At 35.0% G+C, this 26,304-nt stretch overlaps 1 protein-coding gene and 2 long non-coding RNA genes across 3 annotated transcripts; 1 reads left to right on the top strand and 2 right to left on the bottom strand.

Annotated features, from left to right (window-relative positions):
* The first annotated feature begins 809 nt into the window (after positions 1–809).
* On the top strand, positions 810–9,942 carry LOC138314378 (citrate synthase, mitochondrial-like). The gene is made up of 10 exons (XM_069254682.1): positions 810–966; positions 3,198–3,239; positions 3,838–3,945; positions 4,302–4,523; positions 4,915–5,085; positions 5,662–5,861; positions 6,138–6,267; positions 6,960–7,061; positions 7,626–7,835; positions 8,727–9,942. The coding sequence occupies exons 1-10, from the start codon at positions 919–921 to the stop codon at positions 8,886–8,888; spliced, it is 1,395 nt and encodes a 464-aa protein (XP_069110783.1). The 5' UTR covers positions 810–918; the 3' UTR covers positions 8,889–9,942.
* Positions 9,943–10,610: 668 nt separating this feature from the next.
* Positions 10,611–23,583, bottom strand: LOC138314380 (uncharacterized). Its single transcript, XR_011207367.1, has 2 exons — positions 20,335–23,583; positions 10,611–14,916 (listed from the first exon to the last, which is right to left on the bottom strand). It is a non-coding gene; the product is annotated as an uncharacterized lncRNA (long non-coding RNA).
* Positions 23,584–23,607: 24 nt separating this feature from the next.
* Positions 23,608–24,231, bottom strand: LOC138314381 (uncharacterized). Its single transcript, XR_011207368.1, has 3 exons — positions 24,072–24,231; positions 23,845–23,884; positions 23,608–23,657 (listed from the first exon to the last, which is right to left on the bottom strand). It is a non-coding gene; the product is annotated as an uncharacterized lncRNA (long non-coding RNA).
* Between the last annotated feature and the right edge of the window lie 2,073 nt (positions 24,232–26,304).

The following is a 26,304-nucleotide window of genomic DNA, read 5'->3' on the forward strand; positions in this document are numbered from 1 at the left end:
TTGCTGGTGTTTTCAGATTAATTGTAATTTGTCATTTCATTAAGTCATCATAGACGTTAACAATTATAATTAATTCAACCGTAAATTTTTAAGAACAAAGACCTAATAAAATAGGCTTTATAACATGCATACCTAATGATACTCATTGAAGTTCAATCATTCAATCTCCCCAATGTCGGTTAAATCTGAAAGTTACAGAATTTTAAAAATATGAAATACCTACAGGATGTTAGAAACATCCACCTTTAATATATTTAAAGATGCTCCACCACTGACAAATGGTATTTTTTCACTATTAAAAACAGTAGCAGACGATTGAGTATTTTTCATCAGTTACAAAAGTTACTTACTTTACACCATTACCACCATTGAAAAGTTTGAGCTTCTATTATTTTACATCAAGTTAAAAATATAAAAAATAATTAATTGCATCCCGAAAAAATTCTGTGGCACTATATCCTATATGGAATGAAGTACTGATTTAGCATGCACCATAGGCAAAATAAATTATTTTATGTTAGTTTTTGGGTTAATTAGACATATATATATATACAAGTAAACACCAATTATTGTTCAAATGATGAATATCATTTATGCTGTGTCGGCGGTGGAGCATCTTTAAAAAAAATAATGTTCACACTAGGTCACATGCAAAGTTGTTCCTAAAAGGAAATCAAATTTTAAAAATTGTATTAGGTTCTAAAATTGAGATGAAAACAAGTTTTTTGGCATTTTTGACATCATGACACATGGATGGATCATCTCCCTTGAATAGTTTGCTGTGGTTCGAATGAGGATCTCCGAAAGAGAAATACTTGTGGGTAGTAAAACAGTAGTCACGTGACCAGCAATTGTTGATGACGTCAAGAACAGGATTGACCTTGGACCACCGGTAAACCCGTTCAGCGAAAACTGAAAATGTCTTTATTTCGCACAGTTGCAAGCAATGTCTTGCGTCAAAACAAGGTGGGTTTTTGATTTATATGCAAGGTATATTATCTTATAAGTTCGCGTTATGAAATGTACGAAATATTGAATAAAACAAAGAATGATGGACTGAACAAAACGTGGGTATCGATGTTCATGGATCGTGACAACGTTTTACATGCACCATCTGATATTGTCATTTAAGAATTGCATCGGTTCACTGATTTTGCAGTGTTAATGTCTAGACATGTACCGAATACTGCAACAACGATTTTTTTTCTCTAACTACTATGTCGAATTCTTGTTCTTCATTTGACGAAGACTTTCGACTGTCGCATAGAATACCAATTAGAACATGTTAAACAGGTGCATATTGATCAACATCTAGTAATGAGTAAGGTTAACAGCTGCCCAAATACATTATTACACATTTCTTTTTACAAAAAAGAAAATAATAAATAAAAGAGGGCGTCATAATTTTACAGATTTCATTTATAACTGAATTACTTTTTTTTCCAATTATCAATGTCATTGTAAGATGACAATTTGGGTGTCCACGTTATTTCAATCAATTTTGTTTGCAAAAATTTAATTGGCTGGAATAAAAACATTTGCCATAGTTTGATCATCCACAATAACAGTATCCTAGTATAAGGTGACAGTATTTCATTTTCCTGCTTGACTAAAACAAGTAGATTTGAGACAGATTTCTAAACCACTGTTACTATATTGACCATAATGCAAACAACTGGAATTTACATTGAGGTTACAAATTTGAGTAAAAAACGGACAGAATTGCTTCAGTTGGTACATGAACAAATTAATATATTATAATGTTCATGTATATGGTAGCTCATATCTGTCTGTCTGTCTGTCTAGAAATTAATTAGAGGATCATAGCTTAGAATCATAGTCTATTAACTGTTAAAATTTGTGTACCGCAACCTTTACTGCAATGTCCATATGCAGCAATATTCAGACCAAAAAAAAATGAATATGTTGACTTGATAATTTATTATGCATATATGTAGGATAATCTCTACAAAAGGTATATACTTTGTTAGAGCTGTCATTGATATAAATGTCATGTATCGATATAGTGAAAGGAAAATATCATGATGTATTGATATATTTCGAAACAATTGTGTCTTTGAAAAAAAGATGAAATCCGGAACAGACGTTTTGTGTACTACATAATTGGTTCTAAAAACGAACACAATGCATGTCACTCGAGAACTATAATTTACTGAGTATTTCATATATAATTTGTTGTAATAGTGAAAAATTCATGAGTTAAAATTATCAGGAATCTTATAATATTTATACAGTTGGTATACTTTAAAAAATAATACAAAATCAATTGTTTCTAACAATGACGGCTCTATACTATTTTATGTTACTTGACTAATTTCAGTGTGAAGAAAGCAGAATATAGAATTAATTTAGTTAAGTCTTGTTAAATAAAAATAGTACATTTCCAATCTTGATTTTCACAATTTGTCATATGTGGCAAGGATCTGTAGATTTTCTTATAACAAACGAGAAAATTAAACAGAAGAGCACTATGCATTGAAATAGAAAGAAGTGAAAATTAGCCATTAAAAAAAATGTATTGGACCCAGTAAGCGCCCCTCTGCCTTACTTTGTAGAATAATTTTAAGAAAGGCTATAGTCCAAATTTGTTTCTATTAGAGTCCCCCCTTATTTTAGTTATTTACTTAATTTATGAAGCACTTTGGGCGCATATTGGGTCGAATACGGTAGATCATCATTTGTATATGCTATTCATAGATGGACTAGTATATAATATCTACTTGAGAATTTAGATGTTATTTATTATTTATTATATGATATATAACAAGGTATACATTGTATTTGCAGAACAGCTACTAGAGGTGGAAGTAGTATGAAATGTGTTGTTGTATAATGTTTGAACTGTACTAAACTATTTTCCCTGAAGTATTGAAACTCTAAATAAGTGTTAAACTATCAATAGTTATATATGCAGATATATTTTGTAAATGTATGATATAGAATTTATTAATATATAATATGTTAATAAAACATACTGATAATTTTCTTTATGCATTAAAATATTTTGAATATCAAAATGTCTCTTGACTAAGGAGAGACTGCATTAACATTATATACTCTGTCATTTGCATAAGGAGATCTATATGTTAAAGCACGTACATGAATATTATTATACTAGGGTATTACTTTATTGAATACTTGACCAGAATATTTAAAATTCTTGTTTATAATTGCAGGCGTTTCTCCCAGCTATCAGTGTGAGGCACTCCTCTAGTACAGTAAGTACACAGCCAGTCCAGGGATTAATACTAGCCACTGTCCGACAACCAAAATATTTAAAAAGACACCCAGGATGTCTAGGCTTGTGATCTATTATATAAATGTTGGACCAAAAGATGAAAATGTTTTGTTTCCGAGATGCACAAAAACTATTATGCATAAAAAGTCATTTTAACTAGTGATTTATGGGCCAATAAGAATTAAAAGAATCGTTAGAAAATTAAAAATAAAATCTGACCTGGTAAAACAAGTTGGTACAGTATTAGATTTATACTGAATCACAAATTTATACTGCTGAACTTATGTAGTCACAACAAATCATATAAGTTGGCAGTAAATATATGTAAAAATGTATAGTATTTTAATTGTAAAGTATTATTTGAAAGTTGGTAACCTTCAGAGAAAAAGAACACAAACTATTTAGAGTACATTTATTGTCTAACAGGTGAAAGATTTAGAAATGACTAAGGTTTACATTGATTTATCATCACTGCACACCTAAATCAAATTTAAAAACTATTTTCATAGAGACTGATATTAAGTTTTAAAAACAAATTCTTTCTGGATTCTATAAAAACTATTTTACGTTTTGTTTAGAATCTAAAAGATGTCCTGGCAGATGTCATTCCAGAAAAACAAAAGGAAGTTGTGGAACTGAGGAAAAAATATGGAGACAAGGTGGTGGGAGAGGTCACCCTCAACATGGTTAGTTTTAACAGAACGTTTTTATCCATTTATTTTTTTGGCCTGTGGTTTTGTTCCACTACAAAGCATTTATCATCTAAACAAAATTTGTTTCCAAATCTTTTGGATAAAAGTAGACTTTTGAAACTAGAAGAATAAATCTTGACTTATTAGTTTTAATTCAATATTCCTAATTTTCCCCAGGATGCTGCTTATTTTCAAAATCTGAAAATGCCAGGCGCTGTTCATCAACTTAATGATCTTATTGCATAATTGATAGAAATTTTGTACTTGCAAGAAAACTTTTCCATGACTTAAAACCTGATGAAGTTTAGTGGAAATAATTAGAATTGAGACATATGTAACTTGTATTTCAGATTTACGGAGGTATGCGTGGCATCAAAGGTCTAGCCACTGAAACCTCCGTCCTTGACCCCGATGAGGGAATCCGGTTCCGTACATACAGCATCCCTGAATGTCAGGAGATGCTACCTAAGGGTAAAGGGGGTCAGGGCGAACAGCCCCTCCCCGAAGGTCTGTTCTGGCTCCTCCTTACAGGGAAGGTCCCCACCCAGGCCCAGGCAGATGCCGTCACAAAGGTAAGAGGTCTAATTGACATGTATAGCTAGACATGAAATTGTATGGGAGTCTATTTATAAGAGTATGATCTGTTATAAACCACATATTGATGGATGAATGCTTTATTAGAATATGTCTTGTTTCTTAAATTCTCTGGTCAAAGTTAAGAATTAAATGGCATTGTGAATTTAAACACTTGGAATGTGATATCTTGTAGTTCAAGCTCTTGAAACAATTTTATCAAAGTTAAGAATTTCTGGAAATGGAATTGTAAAATAAGTGTCTATATGTTTATATTACACTGGGGGAAGGGAAAGCAAGTGAAAAAGTCTTATTGTAATTGATTAATCTGTAAACCTTAAAGGAAATCTGATTATTAAATTTAAAGGAAATCTATTGATTTTGTTTCAGGAGTGGAATGACCGTGCAGCACTCCCTAACCACGTGACATCCATGTTGAACAACTTCCCCGCCATCCTTCATCCCATGGCACAGTTCAGTGCTGCCATCACAGCCCTCAGCAGCGAGAGCAAATTCGCAAAGGCCTACTCCGAGGGCGTCAAGAAAACTTCATACTGGGAGGTAGCTATAGTCAACATGTATAACTGTAAAAAATGTTCATTATGTCTTTTGTAATGTAATGCTGAGTGGTCCTGAGTTAAAACATTATTAATTTGTGAAAAACCATGTGCTTTTTATCCTTCCATCATAAAATGCTTGAGAAAGGGTATAAAGTTTTATCCATGTCTGTCCAATCCAGTTTTGTTTTGATTTGTGGAGATTTGACCATATAGACATTTCTAGTTTCAAATGAAAATTGTTACCAGTTTCAAAGTGTCAAATATAGACATTGTGGGGAAAATTGGATGAATATAGAAAATCTGATAAAAGGAGGAAAAATTTATCTTGTAAAACATTATGTATAATTATGATAAAGAATTGTCAACAAAATATCTAGTGGATATTTTGACATCCTAAAAAGTTATAGTACTGACTGTCTAAGTATCTTTCAAACTTGCATAAATATAATACAAATGTATGCTAGTTTGAAAAGACATTTCAAGAACTAATTTTGGAATTAAAACTGATATATCCAGTGCCTTGTATTAAAGGGTTGTAAGTGGACACCATATAATGTTAGTTATCTCCCTTTGTCAGTACGTGTACGAAGACTCAATGGACATGATTGCCAAATTGCCCACAGTAGCCGCCCTGATTTACAGAAACTTGTACCGTGATGGCACGTCTGTGGGTACCATTGATCCCTCCAAGGACTGGAGTTGGAACTTTACATCCATGCTGGGATTTGAAAACAACGATTTCACAGAACTCATGAGAATGTATCTGACAATCCATAGGTGAGTTCAGTTGTTATTGTGAAAATACTTGCATCATAGCACCCGAATATTTGCAATAAGTCAATTAGGAAAATTTAACATAAGTGTTAATTTATTTATATAAGTCCTAGATCCTATTATAATACGTTTATTTGATTGAATACAATTTGATATGTAGCAAACTTTTCCACTAGTTTTCTTTACTTGGTTATTTAGTAATACAATATACTGTTTGTCGTGTGAGGTGTTTTCTGTATTGTTATTGTTTCCAGCTAAATTTGTATTTTAACTTTACAGTGACCATGAAGGTGGTAATGTCAGTGCTCACACAACACATTTAGTGGGCAGTGCTCTTTCTGACCCCTACCTCAGCTTCGCTGCTGGCATGAACGGTTTGGCTGGACCCCTTCATGGCCTTGCTAATCAGGTAAGTAAACTTTCATCTTTTGTATCAAATTTAGGAAGACAGAAAGAGAATCAAAACGACTTTGCCTCCATTAAGAATGCATCGCTATAAACTTTTATAAACTGGTGCAGTTTCAGTAATGAGCAGGCATGGGCTCAATTACTTCAAAATGTAATTAATTAATAATCGATTACTTGGGTAATAATGCTGTAATCAATTATTAATCAATTACAGATACCATTGACCTTTAATCGATTACAATCAGTAAGATATCTGAAATTCCTGCACAGAAAGCTAGGATGAATTTATTTTGATAATAGAGCAATGCATTTATATATTGAATTGAAAATACTAAACATTTTTTTGTTATGAATATGTACTATGCATTTTGATTAGGACAGCTTATCAAATTAAAAATTACCAAGATATCTCCCGTGTATCGATGTTGTTGAGAATTCATTCACAGAATTCATTCACATAGTAATTGATGGCCTTTATGCAGAGGATGGAACTCTTTATAAACTAAATATTTTTCATCACAGATTATTGTACTATGGCACGTTTGACTATAAACGTTTTGTTAAGTGTAGATAGGAATTCAGAATATTACTTGTGTTTTGTCTTTCACACCTTATTGGTGATAGAAATGTTAAGTTGTGTGCCTTATATGAGCACAACATAAAATACATTTTCTCCTGACTCGATCCTTACAGGAAGTACTGGTTTGGCTGACCAAGGTCCAGGAAGACCTAGGAGGAGAGGTGTCGGATGAAAAGCTTAGGGACTGGGTGTGGAACACTCTTAAGTCTGGACAGGTAGGTCCACTTAATTACTGTAAAACAGACCTAATATAGGTGTGTAATATAATCTCCCTATTTATGCTACCATATTCATCATAATTAGCGCCCAGGGCACTTAAAAATTGAAACAAAGGGGGCACTTAATAGTGAAATGTAAGTTGTGGACGAAAAATACCAGCTATATTTGAACTCTTTCTGTACTCATGACACATTATCTGTTACAGCAAACATGCATATGCCTTTTAACCTTTGAGACACATTATTATGTTGTGATTCACATGTAAAAGATTCAAAAGTTCATGTAATGTGGGATACAATGCTAAAGTCAGAGGCATCACACATTGTTCAATCTATGGGATGGGAGCGTTTATATTCAACTTCAACTCCCCCAAAACATTGAATTGAATTCATTACCGGTACTCTTGAGATAATTGCACAAAATTGAATGGTTACAATATTGATTTAGTATAGAACACATTGAATTCATTACCAGTACTCTTGAGATAATTGCACAAAATTGAATGGTTACAATATTGATTTAGTATAGAACACACTAAGAACAACTTTGTACTATTTCAGGTTGTGCCAGGCTATGGTCACGCTGTGCTACGTAAAACAGATCCTCGTTATCAGTGCCAAAGAGAGTTTGCTCTACAGAAGCTACCAAATGATCCCATGTTCAAGCTTGTATCACAGCTGTACAAGATTGTTCCCGATGTACTTCTAGAACAAGGCAAGGCCAAGAACCCCTGGCCCAACGTTGATGCCCACAGCGGTGTACTCCTTCAGGTGAGGAATGAGATTCTTCGGTATTAAACCTGGTCCAAATTTCACAAATCACAATACCTAGACTTGAATCTGTATGGTATAAAATCAGATCCAGGTTCCAAGATATTGAAACGTTAGTCTTTTTCATATGATACATTTACACCACCCCAGGACATTTTATGTCCCCACTATAGAATTTTGGAGGAAAAGGACAAGCAAGGGACATAATTATTGTGTTATCTATGTCCATCTGATCTTTGATATAAGGAGGCAAGGACATTCACGTCAAACAGAATGTTAGTCATTATTTCTTCACATATTACAGTTATCTGCCCCTGAGGGTGGATATTGATTGTTAGGTCATCAGTTTGTATTGAAAATTTGTCATTTTCTCTAAGGGGGAGGGGGATGGGGAAATGTATTGATCTCGCAAACACATAGCAGTCATTATCTACCCACAAGGGGAGGTAACTCTATAATACTTCATTACAAAATAGGAAGGAATTCCACGTGACATAATTTATTTTGATCCTGGTGTCAGAAAGATATATGTGATATACTGCTATCCTAAGCTGAAGTAAATAGGAAGGCATTTCCAGTTACTGGTATATGTAGTCATTTTTATTTTGGTCCTATTGTTAGGTATTAATGGAATAACATAACCACATCTATACTATAGTGAAAAGTTGAGTTCATCTGGCCCGAAGATCATGAAACGGTCTAAATTTAGACTTAGCCAATCACAGATAACGTTACAAAAAGTTACGTCACTTTTTTTGCAAAAACTTCATAATCCTGGTGTCAGGATAACAGGATGAAAATTTTACACAATTGGTACCCGCTCAGCTTAACATACATTCATTAGATCAATTTAATATTTCATGCTAACTAAGTGTTTGTTTTGCCTTGCAGTACTACGGTATGACCGAGATGAACTACTACACTGTGCTATTTGGCGTGTCTCGAGCTCTCGGCTGTATGTCATCCCTTGTATGGGACAGGGCATTTGGACTTCCAATTGAGCGACCAAAATCTTTTGATACACCATCCTATCTGAAATTGGTTCAGAAATGAGAACAGTGATCTTAGGACCTTTTTATATTAAAGTTCAGTGGGAGTGATACTTTCCAGGGTTATTTTTTTTAATAGAAAGTGTTTTTTTTTCTTAGAGAGATAGAAAAAGAATAAATGTATGGACTGTATTCAATCATATTCAACATCAGACAGGTGCTTGTGAAAACGAATTAACTTTCACAGTATCAAAGAATGCTACCAATTCTATCTGTCTGCCATCTAAACTGTTAGATTTGTATATAATGAATGTGATTCTTATAACTGTTACCATACTAAATGTAAGGGCAGTTTGTATTTTTAGGTGGCCTCGATGTGAAATTCGTACATTCCTTGGTACTGTGAAATCAGCACATTTCTGAAGTCTCAAGGTATCATTTTTTGATCTAGCTATTTTCTTTTGTGGTTGAGCAGTGTGAGTGGAAATTCTTTTATACATGTCTGTCCAAGTAATAGATAACAAACTTTACATACTTGATTACTTATTACTACAATTATACTTGGTTGTTGGACTGCACACAACATCCAGACTACGATTCATGGGAGGGATTCACTACATTAACCGGAAAACAGCTACATTGCAGTGCTTTAACTGTAATACTTTAATTCAGTTGGTCCGATGAGAACTTTATGTGCCATCAGGAGACGTAGATCTTTCTAGCCGAATAATTTTTAAAGAACTGTGCAATCCACATTCGGAAGATCATTTTGCATTTTGTATGTTTTTTGAAAATTAACAGGTGATTGTGTCGTGTGTGTATGATAATTCTATTTAATTTACATTGAAAGTTTATATGCAGCCCAGCATTGCACATTAGAAAGAAAAGAAAAATATACAGAAATGGGTCCATTTCTTTGAGAGGAAGTAATGGAGCACATACAAAATGTCCGATAGTGAACATACACGATTGAGTGTGGTTAGTGTAATATTTATTTATATAAGATTGTACAATTATGTGAACATTGACAAACCCATAAATAGTGCTGGAGACATTTTTTTATAGATCTACCAGAGCATTGGTATTCAAAATGATTAAAAAATTATTTAAAAATCAAATTGTGAGCATTGTTTTTTCATTATCTTTCTTAAGTGTTTTGAAATGTGGTTCATGTAAGGACATGCCAAGTTTATGTCAGGAGTACCTCAGGAAAAAACATCAACCTACAATCAGTATGTATACCTGGCCAAAGTGAAATACTGATGTGTCGGCACACTGAAACAACTGCTGCTCCCACATGAAGCTTGTCACCGATCTAAATACTTTTATAATAATTCTGTACAAAGAAGATTTCTAATGGCAAATATTCCAGGACTTTTGAGAAGCGAAGCAAATTCATTAAGTAGCAAGCATCTTAGAATTAGTATTTTAGAATTTCTTTAATGTTTCTGTTCGAATTCATACTCAACTTTCTAAAAAAGTACTGTAAATATACTTAATTTAGCACTTTTTGAGCTGCCATTGAAGCACTAATTCAAGTACAGCACTAAATTTTGTAAAAAGGTATTTTTGGTATTGAATCGCCGAATTGGACTTTTAAATTTATATCTGCGCAAATAAATAATAATTTTCAGATTTCGTATTTTCTAAAATAAGGATGTTTACAAATTAATACCAAAGCACCCTGTACATAATTCGACACTAAAGGTAATGGTACAGACAACAAAGCACCCTGTACATGATTCGACACTAAAGGTAATGGTACAGACAACAAATCTTCAAAAGATTTCTTTAAGAAGGTTTAATAGTTATAGCTTACGTCTATTTCATGCACACTTATTAATAATGAGTGAAATGAATACAATATTCGACTTATTGAAAATTAACTGATAAGTTGACCATGTACAACTCAAAAATATCCTAATTAAAAAAGATAGTTCAATATATAGGTATAAAATAATTATACATTCATGTACATATTTATGGCATTGGTCAGTCCATACAAAATTAACAAACTTCAAAGTAAGCTTCTGTATACATGCATGTACTAACTAGAACCATGTTGGACTCTTTCTTATAATGTTGTAGACACTTTGCGGGGGATTAGATCTGCAATATGAAATGTAGCTCTTATTTCATATCGGATTTTTTTTTTGAAACTAAAATGTTTCATTTTGATTGTGAAGTAATCTGTGACTATTTCATAAAATCTTGCTTAAATTAAACATTCATATCCTACATATCTATGGACTACAGGTTGGAAATTCGAGCCAAATCATCTTACTTGTTTCATTGATGAACAAATTTTTAAAATTAAAACAAAAATTACAGAACGTTGCAAATCAATATCCCCCACACTGGAAATACAACACCAATTACACTTGTTCGCATTTTGCAAAAACAAGTCACCATATTTGGTAATGCACATATGTTTGCATGTATAAATATAGCCGTCAAACGACAACAGGCGCACATCAAGCAAACTCCCTTACCGAGAATCTTTTGCACTCCGGTCACCTATAAAACGGTCACAACCAACTAATACACCCTGCTATTGCACCCCAATTCTCAATAAACGCACACTTGCATCAAACTAACACACACTTGCACCAAACTAACACACACTTGCATCAAACTAATGCACACTTGCACCAAACTAACACACACTTGCTCTTCCACACATCTGATCAGTGTTATAAACACTAGAACACACTCTCATCATAATTAAATAACAAGCTCAACTCAAAATTAAATGACAAGATTTTTGCACATAAAATAATGTATTTCTACTAACGTACAAATAAAAGGCCATTAATTAAGACGAGGAAGCTAGCTCATATGCTACTGTAGCTTCGTTGGCTGCACAGAGAGACTCCTTCAACCTGGATGAACAGTTCAAAATTATGAATTGCTTTCTGTGTGCCTATTTCGTCTTTGCATATTACAGAGTTAGCTCCCTTGCGGGTAGGTATCCATTGTGACATTATTATTTTGTGGGCACAATACACGTAGTTTTATCCCAGAAGTATGATGTTACATTCTCAAACACATGACGTCACAATTAGTACCTACCCGCAAAGGGCAGCTAACTCTTAACATGCAAATACAAAATAACTTTTTTTTAACATTTGCACAACAGTTCTGTACATCATTCCACAAATTTAAATAATTCTATTACTAATGATTTTTTTTTTATTTCTGTAAAGATATGAAGCAGACAAACTTGTCATAACATATAGCAAAATGTTTTTACTAAACTTCAGAAAGAACTTGCCACTGAAAACAAGTCATCTGTTCTGTTTACAACAGACTCGGATTCTGTCGACAATTTTTATTGTTGATGAACTAGTAATAAATTTCATGTAAGAATTCTTAAGTTGTCATCTGGGTTGAAGGATACTGGTCTCCTATACATATGCACATAATATAACAATATGGTTGAGGTACAGATATAGCAAGCATGCCTGCTGAACTACGAACATGTGTAGTGTCTACACAACAAAAGGCATTCATCACAGTATAAACACACAATACCTCGGTTTCGAGATACCAAAACAACGTCGGTAAAGTATGATTTACCGTCAAATAGTCCCACCTTCCAGTGATTGGTAGGTCATGTGTGTGACGTTTAAATCACAGCATAAGTGGGACTAATCGACGATAATTCATACTTAACAAATGTCATTTTGGTAGCTCGAAACTCCTGTATTACAGATAATCGAATCCAGAACATTTTAAAAGGTATTGATTGGTGATGACAACTTTCTCACACAAACTTAATGGCAGAATATTCAATGCCTCCTCACACAAGCAGACAGCTGTGCATTGCAGAAGCAGTCTTCTTACCAGGAGTATAAATATGACATATTGTCACGTGTGACGTCATGTGCTGCAGCGTCTTGGGAATCCATATACTGTGACGTACAAACACAATGACGTACCATACACGACATCATGAGACATCAGTCATGCAGCCTGTCATGATATATTGTAATATCAAAGAGACTCCCTGACTGCATATCAAAGCATGACATCATGAAATCGATACATCATGACATCAAAATTACTTTCACTAAAATGATGAAGGTACCTTTATGTATAGTTTATATTTGAATTGTTTGTGTATATCCATGTCAGATGTTGTCAAAATGTATTTTGGTGTTTCAATGAAGATTTGGAATTTTAATTCTAATTCAATAAAGGTAACATGCAGATGTGTCACAAAAAGATATAGCATGTATCATTTTTAAAAGTGTCAGTAATTTCAAGCAGAGAGTAATACAACATCACACATATATTCCTGGACACAATTAAATTTGAGATTGAAGAACATTGATGTAATTAACAGCCTATAATGTTTCTGTCATAATTTGGATATGAAACACATTTTTACAAAGACATTTCAAACAAGTTTTACATGAAGGGTGCATAAATATATGAAATATTACATTACTCACAAGACAGGGTATACAAATATATGGTAGGATTCAGCCTTTCAGTTGATAAATCTCCATAATACAGAGTTATCTACCCTTGTGGTTTTGTATAAATTCAACTCTTGAGTGATCAGTAGTTTGCACAAGAAAGTTACGACGGTTTCATACATATTTGTAATGATTTGAACCCTTCAAAAAAAATTTCAATTAATTGTCAACAGGAGTGGATAACTCTGTACCAAAGAAAAAGAAAACTCAACGTAGAATAGTTTATATATGACTAAGGTTTGAAAATTTTCAAATACATATGTCGTGAAATGTTTAAGAAACATTGTGTGGCTTTGGAGATGGTAGATGATTATGACATAGGAGAAAACATTGTTCAGACATTACATAAACAATTGAAAAATTGTAATTTTGCATGATCAAAAACATCTCCCCTCCAACTCAAGTTTGACCTTTAACCTTTAAAATTTTGAGATCATCGACTTGGAGACAATACATTATAAGCTGCACTGATTCAAAGCTGAAAGGTGTTCAGAAATCAAAATATCATAAGAATGAATATGATTCTAAATTAAGAAGAATTTTTTTTTAGGTAAACAGATGTGAAAAAGGTGGACTCTTTTTAAAAACAAAGTTAAGATTTTAAAGATTAATTATCAGCTACACTTATAAAGATATTGGGCAAAATGCAGTACCTCAATTGAGAACAACAAATCACCTCTGGAAAAATATATCCTGTTGTTAAAGCTTATCATTAAAATCAGAATTTTAAAATTTTGTCAGATAATTTTGGTTCAATTTGAAATTTGATTTTTTTCTTAAATGAGTCAGGATTCAGTTCATATCAGTATCATTGAGGAGGGGAGTCTGGATTTGAACATGCTTACCACAAATAGAAATTCAACAAACATTTAATTTTTGTGTAGATGCACCAAGTTAACAATTTATATTTTTATGTTGTAAATTATGGGAGTTGCCTCCCTTAGAACATATTGAACTGGCTTGAATATGATATCATGGAAGAGAAAACTATCTTCAATCAAAAATTGCGTATGAAAAGGAAATAATGAGTGAGTTTTTTGTTGGATGTTGTCATCAGATCTGTTTCTTCCTGGAATAGATCCACATTACAAACAGAAATACCATCACAGAACACCTGGTTTTAAACGGAGCACAAAGTATGGTAAATAAAGTCGACACATATGTGGACACATGAGGGCAACAATCACTGGGTTAGAGTTGAGAAAGAAAATCTCATGGAGTTGTCTCCCTTTCTTCAGATGTGACTTTGACATAAGAACAGGATAGTCTCCCCTTCTCTACAACCAATCCCTGTTGGCAGATTTTAAAACATGGAGCCAGAGATATTCGTAGAAAACGGTCAAAGAAAAAAGAATATCTTCAGATGTAGACAGATTGTTTCATCGACGCCAGATAATGGATGGGAGTTGTCTCCCTTCCTTGGTGACTTGATCACCATTTGTCATGTTTTTTTTTGTTAAAACCAGTTGATCCTCCTAGCACACTTTTTCCTTATAAAATGGTACACTTCCTTTTCTTGCTCTCCTTTTTGCGAATTTTCTTTCCATTGCTCTGTTTCATTGCCTCCATCTTTCGTGATCTGATTTCCCTCATTAAATCGTAAAATACCTGGAAAAGAGAAGAGAACCGTATAGTACCAGTCACTTTACAATAATGAATCAAAGAGCCGAAAACACCAAAATAATGCTACACATACAGATCACTTACTCAGATGAATGTCATCAAATCAATTCTACTTACAAGCTTGACCTGAAATTTGCATGAAATTCACTGTACCTGAAAAGGTAAATTTTACATGAAAAAAATTTCATGTAAATTTCAGGTGAAATTCAGTAAGTTTTCAGATCAAATTGAGTTTTTTTCTCTTCCCAGATAAAAGTTATCTAAATTTGCCTTGAATTTATCTGAGGATATTTTGCCTGTGTATGTTCAATAGAATTTAGGTCAAATTCTTTACCCTGAATGATTGACCTACTTTACTCTCTTCATGTATAATTGACCTGATTTACCTGTTTGTGTACACTAGGCATACATCATATTATACTAACAAAATCATAAAATTGTTCTGGAGTAATATCAACACTCTGTTGTTGAGTTTGTTTTCAGTCGGTTGAACTGAATAATATGCCAGTTCAGTCACCAAATGTAAGTTGTGTTTGAGACAGTGATTATTATTAATATTGGTACAGTCAATTCTCAGATTTATATATTCACGAGCAACCTCATTTGAAGAGAACAGATAGCTACCTCATCTCAAAATAACCATTTTGATTTGTAAGTTTAATTTTATGATGAGCTGTGTATTGTTTGCATAAAAAGTTCAAATAAGTGTTCAATGATAAAATAAATAAGAAAACAAATTGAATTGAAACACAGCAATAACCTCAACAGAAATGCTTGGAAAGAAGGGAAAGATATGATAAAATCTTTATAGTATCATGATAAGTGGAGTCTAGTAGCCTCTAGAGCTAGACAGATATAACCATCTGTAGTAGAAAAAGATACACAGACAGCAGTATGTTTACACCATAAGATGATGACCGATCATCTGACCTGACCACCAAAAAGCGTTACTGAAGTGGTTTTAGGGCTGTGATAGGAGGGAGCCTAAAGACTTCAGTATCAAGGATCTACTGGGAAAACCCAAACTATAGCATATATCCTGTTATATACATCTGCAGAAATCATATGCTGGCATCAAACCAACAGTCTGATAAACAAACATCTAAGTGAACAAGAGGCCCAGAGGGCCTGTATCGCTCACCTGGTTTGTAATGCCAAGTAATGTTCTGAATACAGGTTCGTTGTTTCTTTTCTGAAGGAATTTTAATATTAACCTCTAAATCCCCTATTGGGCCCCACCCCCTCCCGCCCCCAGGGGGTCAGAGCCAAAATTTATACAAGTTCTGTTCCCCTTCTTCCAAGGATGTTTATGGCCAAATTTGGTTACAATCCATGCAGAACTCTATGACTATATATAGCTAGTAGCGATTTAAAGGATTTACCTCTATTTCCCCTATTGGGCCCTGCCCCTCCTGCCCCCAGGGGTCAGAGCCAAAATTTATACAAGTTCTGTTCCCCTTCCCCCAAGGATGTTTGTGGCCAAATTTGGTTACATTCCATTCAGAACTCTATGACTAGTAGCGATTTTAAAGGATTTACCTCTATTACCCCTATTGGGCCCCGCCCCTCCTGCCCCCAGGGGACCAGAGCCAAAATTTATACAAGTTCTGTTCCCCTTCCCCAAAGGATGTTTGTGGCCAAATTTGGTTACATTCCATTCAGAACTCTATGACAAGTAGTGATTTAAAGGATTTACCTCTATTTCCCCTATTGGGCCCCGCCCCTCCTGCCCCCAGGGGGTCAGAGCTAAAATTTATACAAGGTCTGTTCCTCCTCCCCCAAGGATGTTTGTGGCCAAATTTGGTTACATTCCATTCAGAACTCTATGACTAGTAGCGATTTAAAGGATTTACCTCTATTACCCCTATTGGGCCCCGCCCCTCCTGCCCCTGGGGGGTCAGAGCCAAAATTTATACAAGTTCTGTTCCCCTTCCCCCAACGATGTTTCTGGCCAAATTTGGTTACAATTCATGTAGAGCTCTAGGACAAGTAGAGATTTAAAGGATTTACCTCTATTTCCCCTATTGGGCCCCGCCCCTCCTGCCCCCAGGGGGTCAGAGCCAAAATTTATACAAGGTCTGTTCCCCCTCCCCCAAGGATATTTGTGGCCAAATTTGGTTACATTCCATTCAGAACTCTATGACTAGTAGCGATTTAAAGGATCTACCTCTATTACCCCTATTGGGCCCCGCCCCTCCTGCCCCCGGGGGACCAGAGCCAAAATTTATACATGCTCTGTTCCCCTTCCCCAAAGGATATTTGTGGCCAAATTTGGTTACATTCCATTCAGAGCTCTATGACAAGAAGCGATTTAAAGGATTTACCTCTATTACCTCTATTGGGCCCCGCCCCTCCTGCCCCCGGGGGACCAGAGCCAAAATTTATACAAGTTCTGTTCCCCTTCCCCCAAGGATGTTTGTGGCCAAATGTGGTTACAATTCATGCAGAACTCTAGGACAAGTAGCGTTTTATAGGATTTACCTTTATTTTCCCTATTGGGCCCCGCCCCTCCTGCCCCCAGGGGAACCAGAGTCAAAATTTATACAAGTTCTGTTCCCCTTCCCCCAAGGATTTTTGTGGCCAAATTTGGTTACAATTCATGTAGAACTCTATGACTAGTAGCGATTTAAAGGATTTACCTCTATTACCCCTATTGGGCCCCGCCCCTCCTGCCCCTGGGGGACCAGAGCCAAAATTTATACAAGTTCTGTTCCCCTTCCCCAAAGGATGTTTGTGGCCAAATTTGGTTACATTCCATTCAGAGCTCTATGACAAGTAGCGATTTAAAGGATTTACCTCTATTACCCCTATTGGGCCCCCCCCCCCCTTCTGCCCCCGGGGGGGTCAGAGCCAAAATTTATACAAGTTCTGTTCCCCTTCCCTCAAGGATGTTTGTGGCCAAATTTGGTTACATTCCATTCAGAACTCTAGGACAAGTAGCGATTTATAGGATTTACCTCTATTTCCCCTATTGGGCCCCGCCCCTCCTGCCCCGGGGGGGGACAGAGCCAAAATTTATACAAGTTCTGTTTCCCCTCCCCCAAGGATGTTTGTGGCCAAATTTGGTTACAATCCATGCAGAACTCTATGACTAGTAGCGATTTAAAGGAAATGTTGACGGATGGACGGACGGACGACGGACGGACGGACGGACGGACGGACGGACGGACGACGGACGCCGCGCCATGACATAAGCTCACCGGCCCTTCGGGCCAGGTGAGCTAAATATATATACATGTTAAAAATAAGACTTTTTTCCCCTGTATCATTCAGGCATGATTCAGGCAAGGGAAAAATTGACTCCGTCCTCAACTCAGAGGAGTTGTGAATTAATTAAGTTAATTTAAGATGCAAGAAGAAATTTTCATTTATACATGGAAAAATATTACTTTATATAATATAAGTTAGAAACCTGTGAGTGGAATATATGATTTCTTTACATTTCATAATCAAATCAATATGTGGACATTGCAAGTGTAATACTAATGGAAATGAGCAAGTAACAAAACATAAGACATTTCATTTTTTGAAATTGACAATGACTATTAACACAATGTTCTCAATTTTTCTACTGGTATTAAATTAAGTATAATTTAAATTACCATATATATAATGTGTGTGATCAAAAGAAAGCTTTGAGGAATAATGAAAAGTATTTCAACAGGAAAACAGAAGTGGCCTTAATTTTTTTGTTAAAAAATATATTTTCAAACATTTTTTAAGTTATGAAGTGCTGCTGAAAATGACAAAAATAACCAGTTGTTTTAACAACACAATCCTCAATCAGGGGCCAGCTCTAGGTGTTAAGTGTTGATGTTCTAGCTGTATCAAGGAGTTTGTCTTCTCAAACCTCTCGTGTGTTCTGACAATATCAGATTATAATTTTACTTTCGGTAGGATCTTGTGAAGAGTGCACGGTGCCGCTGGTTTTAGGAGATGGTTTGATAGCTCTGAAATAAGATGCACATGCCCAGATTGGGGAGCATACATGCATTAGTCTAGCGATAATATTCTTACATAGATGATAGAGTATGTCTGAATATAAATATTCTGCCTGACTAATTTGTTAGCATGCTATGTTTTTGAACGTCCTTCAATCATTTATAGGTGTTTTTACAATGAATGCCAGACAGATTGAAATATGTAAGCCTATCTAAAAAGACTTTAATATTTAATTTTTTTAAAACAAGCTCTTTGATGTAAAGTGGCACCATAGCAACTTAACATATCTCCCAAATAAAAAGCTTGCATATAGAGAAAGGCTAGTACTGTAACTTTTTTATGGAGCTGTAAAGCTTCATTTCCTTACATGATTATCTCCCCCTAGTTTGAAACCTGATTCTTATTCCGTCTTTGCCTAGTACAGTGCTAGCTCCCTTGCTGGTAGGTATCTATTGTGACATCATCATTTCGTAAGCGCAATTCACATCATTTTCTCCAAAAATTATGATTTTACGCTTGAAAACACATGACGTCACAATCAATACCTACCCGCAAGTGCAGATAACTCTGTAATATGCATGTGCAGAATATTCTGCCTTTAAATTTAAGAGTTTTCAGCCCTTGCATGTAGATATCATTGTGACTCCATGTGTATGCAAGCATAAAGTCATATTTTTCAGGCAAATGGATGTGAATTTCGCTCACAAAATAATGACATCACAATCAATGCCTTTCCAAAAGGGAGAAAACTGTAATTTGCAAAGACGGAATAGAATTGTAGAATAGCTCAAATTGTGTTGAGTGAATGTGAGTTCCTTTTCTATTATAGATGCTCAATTTTAGAAAATACTTTTAAAAGGATTAAACCATTAGACCTGGTTAATATTTCATCATGATACATGCAGACATGTAGATATGTTTTTTAAATCAAATATATCTGGGGAAGGAATGGAAAAGATAAATAGACCTAACAAGAAGATAACCTGAAATGAACTAGTCACAAAAAGATCATCTTGATTAGAAACAAATCCAAATTGGAGCAAGCTCAAATATATTGCTGGCTGTCAAAAAAAAAACGCATAAGAAAAGCAGTTATTCGGCTTGTGTGCAGTCATCAGCATGTGTTTTTAGCACTAATGCAGCCTTCATTGATCTGATGGCCTACAGGTTGGTGCATTGTGCAGCCTGTCAGACTAGCAATCCCTGGAGAATGACGACCTGGAGACAGCGAAGTCGGAGTAGTCGGGGTGGAGGTGTGGAGAGATTGTATATATAGGAATTGATCGGTGCCACTAGGTTTTCACCTTTGTATTTTTAAATAAATTTGGTATTTTCCGAGTATAGATGACTAGGCGGAGGAAGAGCCTGGCGAGGTGATGGGAGAGGTTGGAAGGATTTCGATGATGTGTTGGTTAAAACAGGCAGGACTTTAAAGTGTTGGGATATTAAAACAATACTTACAGGAACATTAAAAGTCCTGATGTGATATTCCAGTAATGTTTGAAGAAAGAAAGTTTTCCACATGCCTAGCCGTAGTAATGCTTGTGGAGATTATCAAGATTTCCACATGCCTAACTATATATATATCTGTACCTCAAACAAGTATAAATGTTAATTTTTGTGAATATGAATGAAAGTTTGTCAATAATGTTTAAGATATGTAGTATATATATATAAAGATGAACAACACTGCCGTTTACAAATATCACAATTAGAATATAGCTGATTGTCTTAAATATGATCTGAAATCAGAATAAATATGAAATGTCTTTAGATGAATTTAAAGTAGGACACAGCAGCCTTTGTCAGATTTAGGATATGGAGTTGTCTCAAGTTGAACGACGCTCTCCCGTTTGGCATCGACCTTCTTGAAGGTCGCACGCCCACCACCTCGACTAGTGATGCCAAGCTTACACTTTTTACAGATGCGCAACAAGTCATAGAAACACTGAAAAGTCAGAACAGAAGATGGAAATGCACACAAAGCAAAATAAAATAAAAACAAAGCATTCATTAATACAGAAAAATAGGTGGGAAGTAATACTGATTAATGAAAATTAATTCTATGAAAATCAATTAGTGCAAAAGAATAGAAAATGAAAATGTGCATACAGTTTAACCTCATTTAACAGTGTATAAATTGAAAACCAGTTAATTTTGAATTCAGTTCATTCTAGCTAAACAAAGCATTCTGTTTAAAGTTTAGCTTGCATATAACATGAATAGTTTGATCATATCTCATCTTTTTACCACGGTCCTGATGACTTTGAGATACAATGAGGTTCGACTGTTCCTAAATAAAGGATCCAGTTTTAGATTTAAAAGTAGAAAATAAATCATCACAACTCCTCTATCAAAGCGAAAATGATGTTCAAATGCATGTACACATTAAAACCAAATGGTTACATATATAAATATCATACATATCTATTCCTACATGCAGCAATTTTCTTAATGACTTAACAGGGTAAACGTAATATGGTTGGTTGAATTTAATGCTATAAAGAATAAACTACAATTAAATTTGTTTTGTGTAAGCACAAGAATCTTATATACTTATATTTCAAGAACACAAAAGTACATAGAGTTGTAATGCATCATACCATACACACACAAAAAATACCCAGATTCAAAGATAGTTTCTGAATCACAAAAGCAGAATGCAAAAAAAAACTAATGGGGCAGAACTTTGGTTAAACACATGTGCAATAGTAACAAACATGCACCAAAAGGCATGCTACTATATACTTCAAAGGAAAAACTTTCTGGTTCGAAGGACAGTGTATTGGAAGCCTATCAAATCTGTAACCAAGAGTTCTATGAAGATGAGCCAGTCCATATATATATATGACAGGCAGGCTCGGTAAAGATATAATTCAGCTGGTCATTCCCATTTAGTATGAGATCATCTCTGGTGTATCTCGGTGCTACTTGGGTGTGTCTTTTATCAAAGCAAAATCATTTATTTGAGAAAATAATATTTTGGTTTATGTATTTCTCTCTTTCAAAGATTTTTCTCAACACACATATTGCAACATACTGCAGTCGTTTGCAATGTCATGTATTATATATGTCAGGAACTTCAGAGACCCACAGATAAAGATGTTTAACTAATTCTGTAAACCATTATCAAACAACTTGTACAAATTGACAAGACTGCTGTTTTCATAGTTATGATACTAGATATAAATATAAACAGCATAATTCAATGAATTCCAGTGGTTCTACAAATTTTATCTTTCTACATCTATGACCTCTTACAACTTAAAACAATGACCTAATTTGAACAAGGAAGAGTTATACGGAAATAATTTCAATCAATTGAGTACAACACTCATATACTATACACATTTCCGATATACAAGAGTGCAATGATTTTCTGTGTATGATCATTCTTATCACAAGGCATGAAAATGATACGATACAACGCTCCTGTACAGAGGTGAACTAGACTTTTCTCAGTTTCTATTTATGGTACCAGTGATCTAATATTCAACCACATTTTGTCATAACCTTCAATCTGAAAAAAAAATCCCAAGCAAATTTAACACTTTCCCTTAGGCAGATATCCATGAATTTTGAATATCCTAATTTTTTTATAGTAATAGTGAGCTTGACCTTTAACCTTGTGACCTAAAGAGCAATCACAATCAGGGATTTTCAAAAAGAAAGGTGTCAACAAAGAATGACTTTGATCAGCCAAATAGACCTTGATCTCTCCCAAAGAATAATAGAATCTTACATGGGTCTGTGAAGTGGACAGGGATATCTCAATCCGAGTGAAAAATTTTTGCCTGTCAACCCGAGGCTTGTCAAGGGTTGACAGCCAAAATCTTTCAAGAAGGGTTGAGATATCTGTCCACTTCACAGACCCATGTTTGATTCTTTTTCTCCCATACTTAGTAGAAAAATTGATGAAAATTCCACTTCGTTTCCAGCTTTTTCATCTTGCCATTATCGCTGGAACGTCTGGAAATTGATGACGTCATTTACAATGCGCGCCGCAGTTACGCCGCATGTATTGATGACATCACGTTATAGTCTAGCGCGTGTTAGCTGTCTTACACCCCCCTGTGTAAGATAGAGATATATTTTTTTCCTAGCAACCACGGGATATCCCTGTGACGTATGGTAGAAACCTGTTTCTGCAGCAGACACATACCAGGAAAATGTAAGTGTTTCCATTACATGTGATACAAAAATGAAACAGACTATAAAGAAATGCACCTGATAAATTAATAGACAATACTAAGTTAATATTTCTATTGAATTTGAAACAGACTATAACAAGCTGCTGGTTCTGTATTCTGACCACTACTGGTAATCATGTGGCATATTTCAGAGGAAATTAGATTGCATGATATTTCTGGTGAGTAATTGGAAACAAACTGCTCCATTTTCTGATAAATATGAAACAGACTGTAGATATACTATTTCTGGAGAAGAGGAAAAAAAAACAGCTGTGTATGTGTAATAGTGTAGTAAGAGGTCAAGTGAAGATCAAACTAGTGATAGCTAGCGTACACCATCACATAGTCCGTGTCAGGATACATTAGGATCTTGGCTCTAGATAACACTAATGCATCAATTAGGATAGGCAACCTTATATACTTACTGTACCAACTTATCATGTACAGTTGTCAACAAGTCCTCCAAGAGACCCACAGGGACGTCATCAGAACAACTAAACCTAGCTACAGATATGTCAACAAGTCCTCCAAACAAGCCCCAAAGCCACAGGGACGTCATCAGAACAACTAAACCTACAGATATGTCAACAAGTCCTCCAAAAGGCCACAGGGACGTCATCAAAACAACTAAACCTAGCTACATATATGTTCAACAAGTCCTCCAAGAGCCCACAGGACGTCATCAGAACAACTAAACCTAGCTACATATATGTCAACAAGTCCTCCAAGAGGCCCACAGGAACGTCATCAGAACAACTAAACCTACAGATATGTCAAAGACCTCCAAAAGGCCCACAGGAATGTCATCAGAACAACTAAACCTAGCTACAGATATGTCAACAAGTCCTCCAAAAGACCCACAGGAACGTCATCAGAAACAACTAAACCTACAGATATGTCAACAAGTCCTCCAAAAGGCCCACAGGAATGTCATCAGAACAACTAAACCCTACAGATATGTCAACAAGACCTCCAAAAGGCCCACAGGAATGTCATCAAACAACTAACCTACAGATATGTCAACAAGTCCTCCAAAAGGCCCACAGGGATGTCAAAACAACGAACCTACAGATATGTCAACAAGTCCTCCAAAAGGCCCACAGGGATGTCAGAACAACTAACCTACAGATATGTCAACAAGTCCTCCAAAAGGCCCACAGGGATGTCAAAACAAAACTAACTAACCTACAGATATGTCAACAAGTCTCCAAAAGGCCCACAGGGATGTCATCAGAACAACAACCTAGCACAAATATGTCAACAAGACCTCCAAAACAAGGATGTCAAAACAACTAACCTACAGATATGTCAACAAGTCCTCCAAAAGGCCCACAAGGATGTCAAAACAACTAACCTACAGATATGTCAACAAGACCTCCAAAAGGCCCACAGAGATGTCATCAGAACAACTAACCTAGCTACAGATATGTCATACACAAGACCTCAAAAAGGCCCACAGGGATGTCAACAACTAACCTACAGATATGTCAACAAGTCCTCCAAAAGGCCCACAAGGATGTCAAAACAACGAACCTACAGATATGTCCAACAAGTCCTCCAAGAAAACCCCACAGGGACAATATATGACAACTGAAACTACAATATTACTTGACTTGTTCTCCGAGGGCCAAAAAGAACCATCATCAATACTAATACTAGTACTGATATTTAAAGCATTCCAAGAGGGAAACTAACGTTAATTACTGTATTAAACTATAGAAAATTCAATTTAGAAGTTATATATGACATAAATGTCATTAGACATTTTGACAAGGAAAGGTCTTACTAGTTCCTACAGTTAATGTGTTATTATTCAAAATGTACAATAAAATGTAGGATTGTTACAATGAATACTAGATATTAAAAGCCACGCAATTTTTTCAGAATCAAACTACGGTAAGCCATACACAAAATTCTCATGGTTACCACATGTGGTACAACATCTATGTAATGCATGGTCAAATCCAGTGAATTCTCAGGATCCAGATCATACATTAACATACATGTTTTGAATTTGCAGGCATCTACCTAAAAGCTAGTTTCTGTTTGAAGTTTCCACCCCTGCTGAATTTTATGAAATGTATTGGATGAGATAGCAGTAGTATCAGGGTTAGATAACAGTGCCTGTAATCTCATCACTGTACTAAAGGTATTTACAAACCAGCAGGGGAATCCGGCTAATTCCTGTATCAGGGCTATTTCCTCAAACATCTCTCACGAAATCTAGGTACTGATTATACTTCACAAGTACTTTATCATACCTACTACTCTTAAATCAACTTATTTTCTTGCACGATTAAATTTCAAATATTTCACAGCAATGAGAAATCACCAAAATAACTTGATGCGAACACGTGTAAAATACAGGTAAAGTAGAATAAAGAGTTCTTGATCGCAATATTAAATCGATGAAAATAAGTTGTCATGCATGAAAAACACTAAATTAACTTGCATTGATAATGAGCTTATTTACAGCAAGCCCTCGAAAAAAACTGCTTCATAAGAAGAGAACAAAACATTTTTATATTTTTTTGTTTGTTTAAAAAGTATGGTGTATGGTAACTAAATAACATTCAAATTCCAAGACATACTGCATTAGCTCTGTAATTTGGAGTCTGGACATTCAATATAATGAAAGTGTAAAATAAAGTTTGCAACTATACCATAAAGCTTTGAAAGTGTCAATAGTTATTGGCTTTAAAAATAATGGCTCAAATACATCTTCACGCAAAATGGGAAGGAGCACTTAAATGGAGAGGGGTGCCAAGTACAGTAGACATGTTTCAGGGGATGAAATAGTAGTTAGGGCCAAATGCACCATGAGTCAACCTCCCTGTTAACAAAGCTAAAACATGTGGGAATCATTACAGAAAAGTAGAACTTATTATTTTTACAAATGCCAAAGTATCCAGCGTAAATGTACATGTTGAGTAGAACAATCAGACGACAACCCAATCCAATAAATGCAGTATATATGTTTTCTGGAAAGTTCTATGTCGTATGACTAAAGTTAGAAAACATATTATTTATGTAGTTGTGTTTAGAAACCAAAGATATCTATATTGTATAAATACATGTTTATTTTAACATACTTCTACACTGTATGTGGACTTTCTGAAGTCCAATTCGCTGAGTCAATATTTATACACAAAGAAATGATTTTTTGATACATAATTGTGTTGTTTTCTTCTTTATGCTTAATCATATACTATGAATAACAACGCATAAAAACAATGTAGTC

Source organism: Argopecten irradians, chromosome 2 (genome assembly GCF_041381155.1).
Source record: "Argopecten irradians isolate NY chromosome 2, Ai_NY, whole genome shotgun sequence".
Classification (NCBI taxonomy): domain Eukaryota; kingdom Metazoa; phylum Mollusca; class Bivalvia; order Pectinida; family Pectinidae; genus Argopecten; species Argopecten irradians.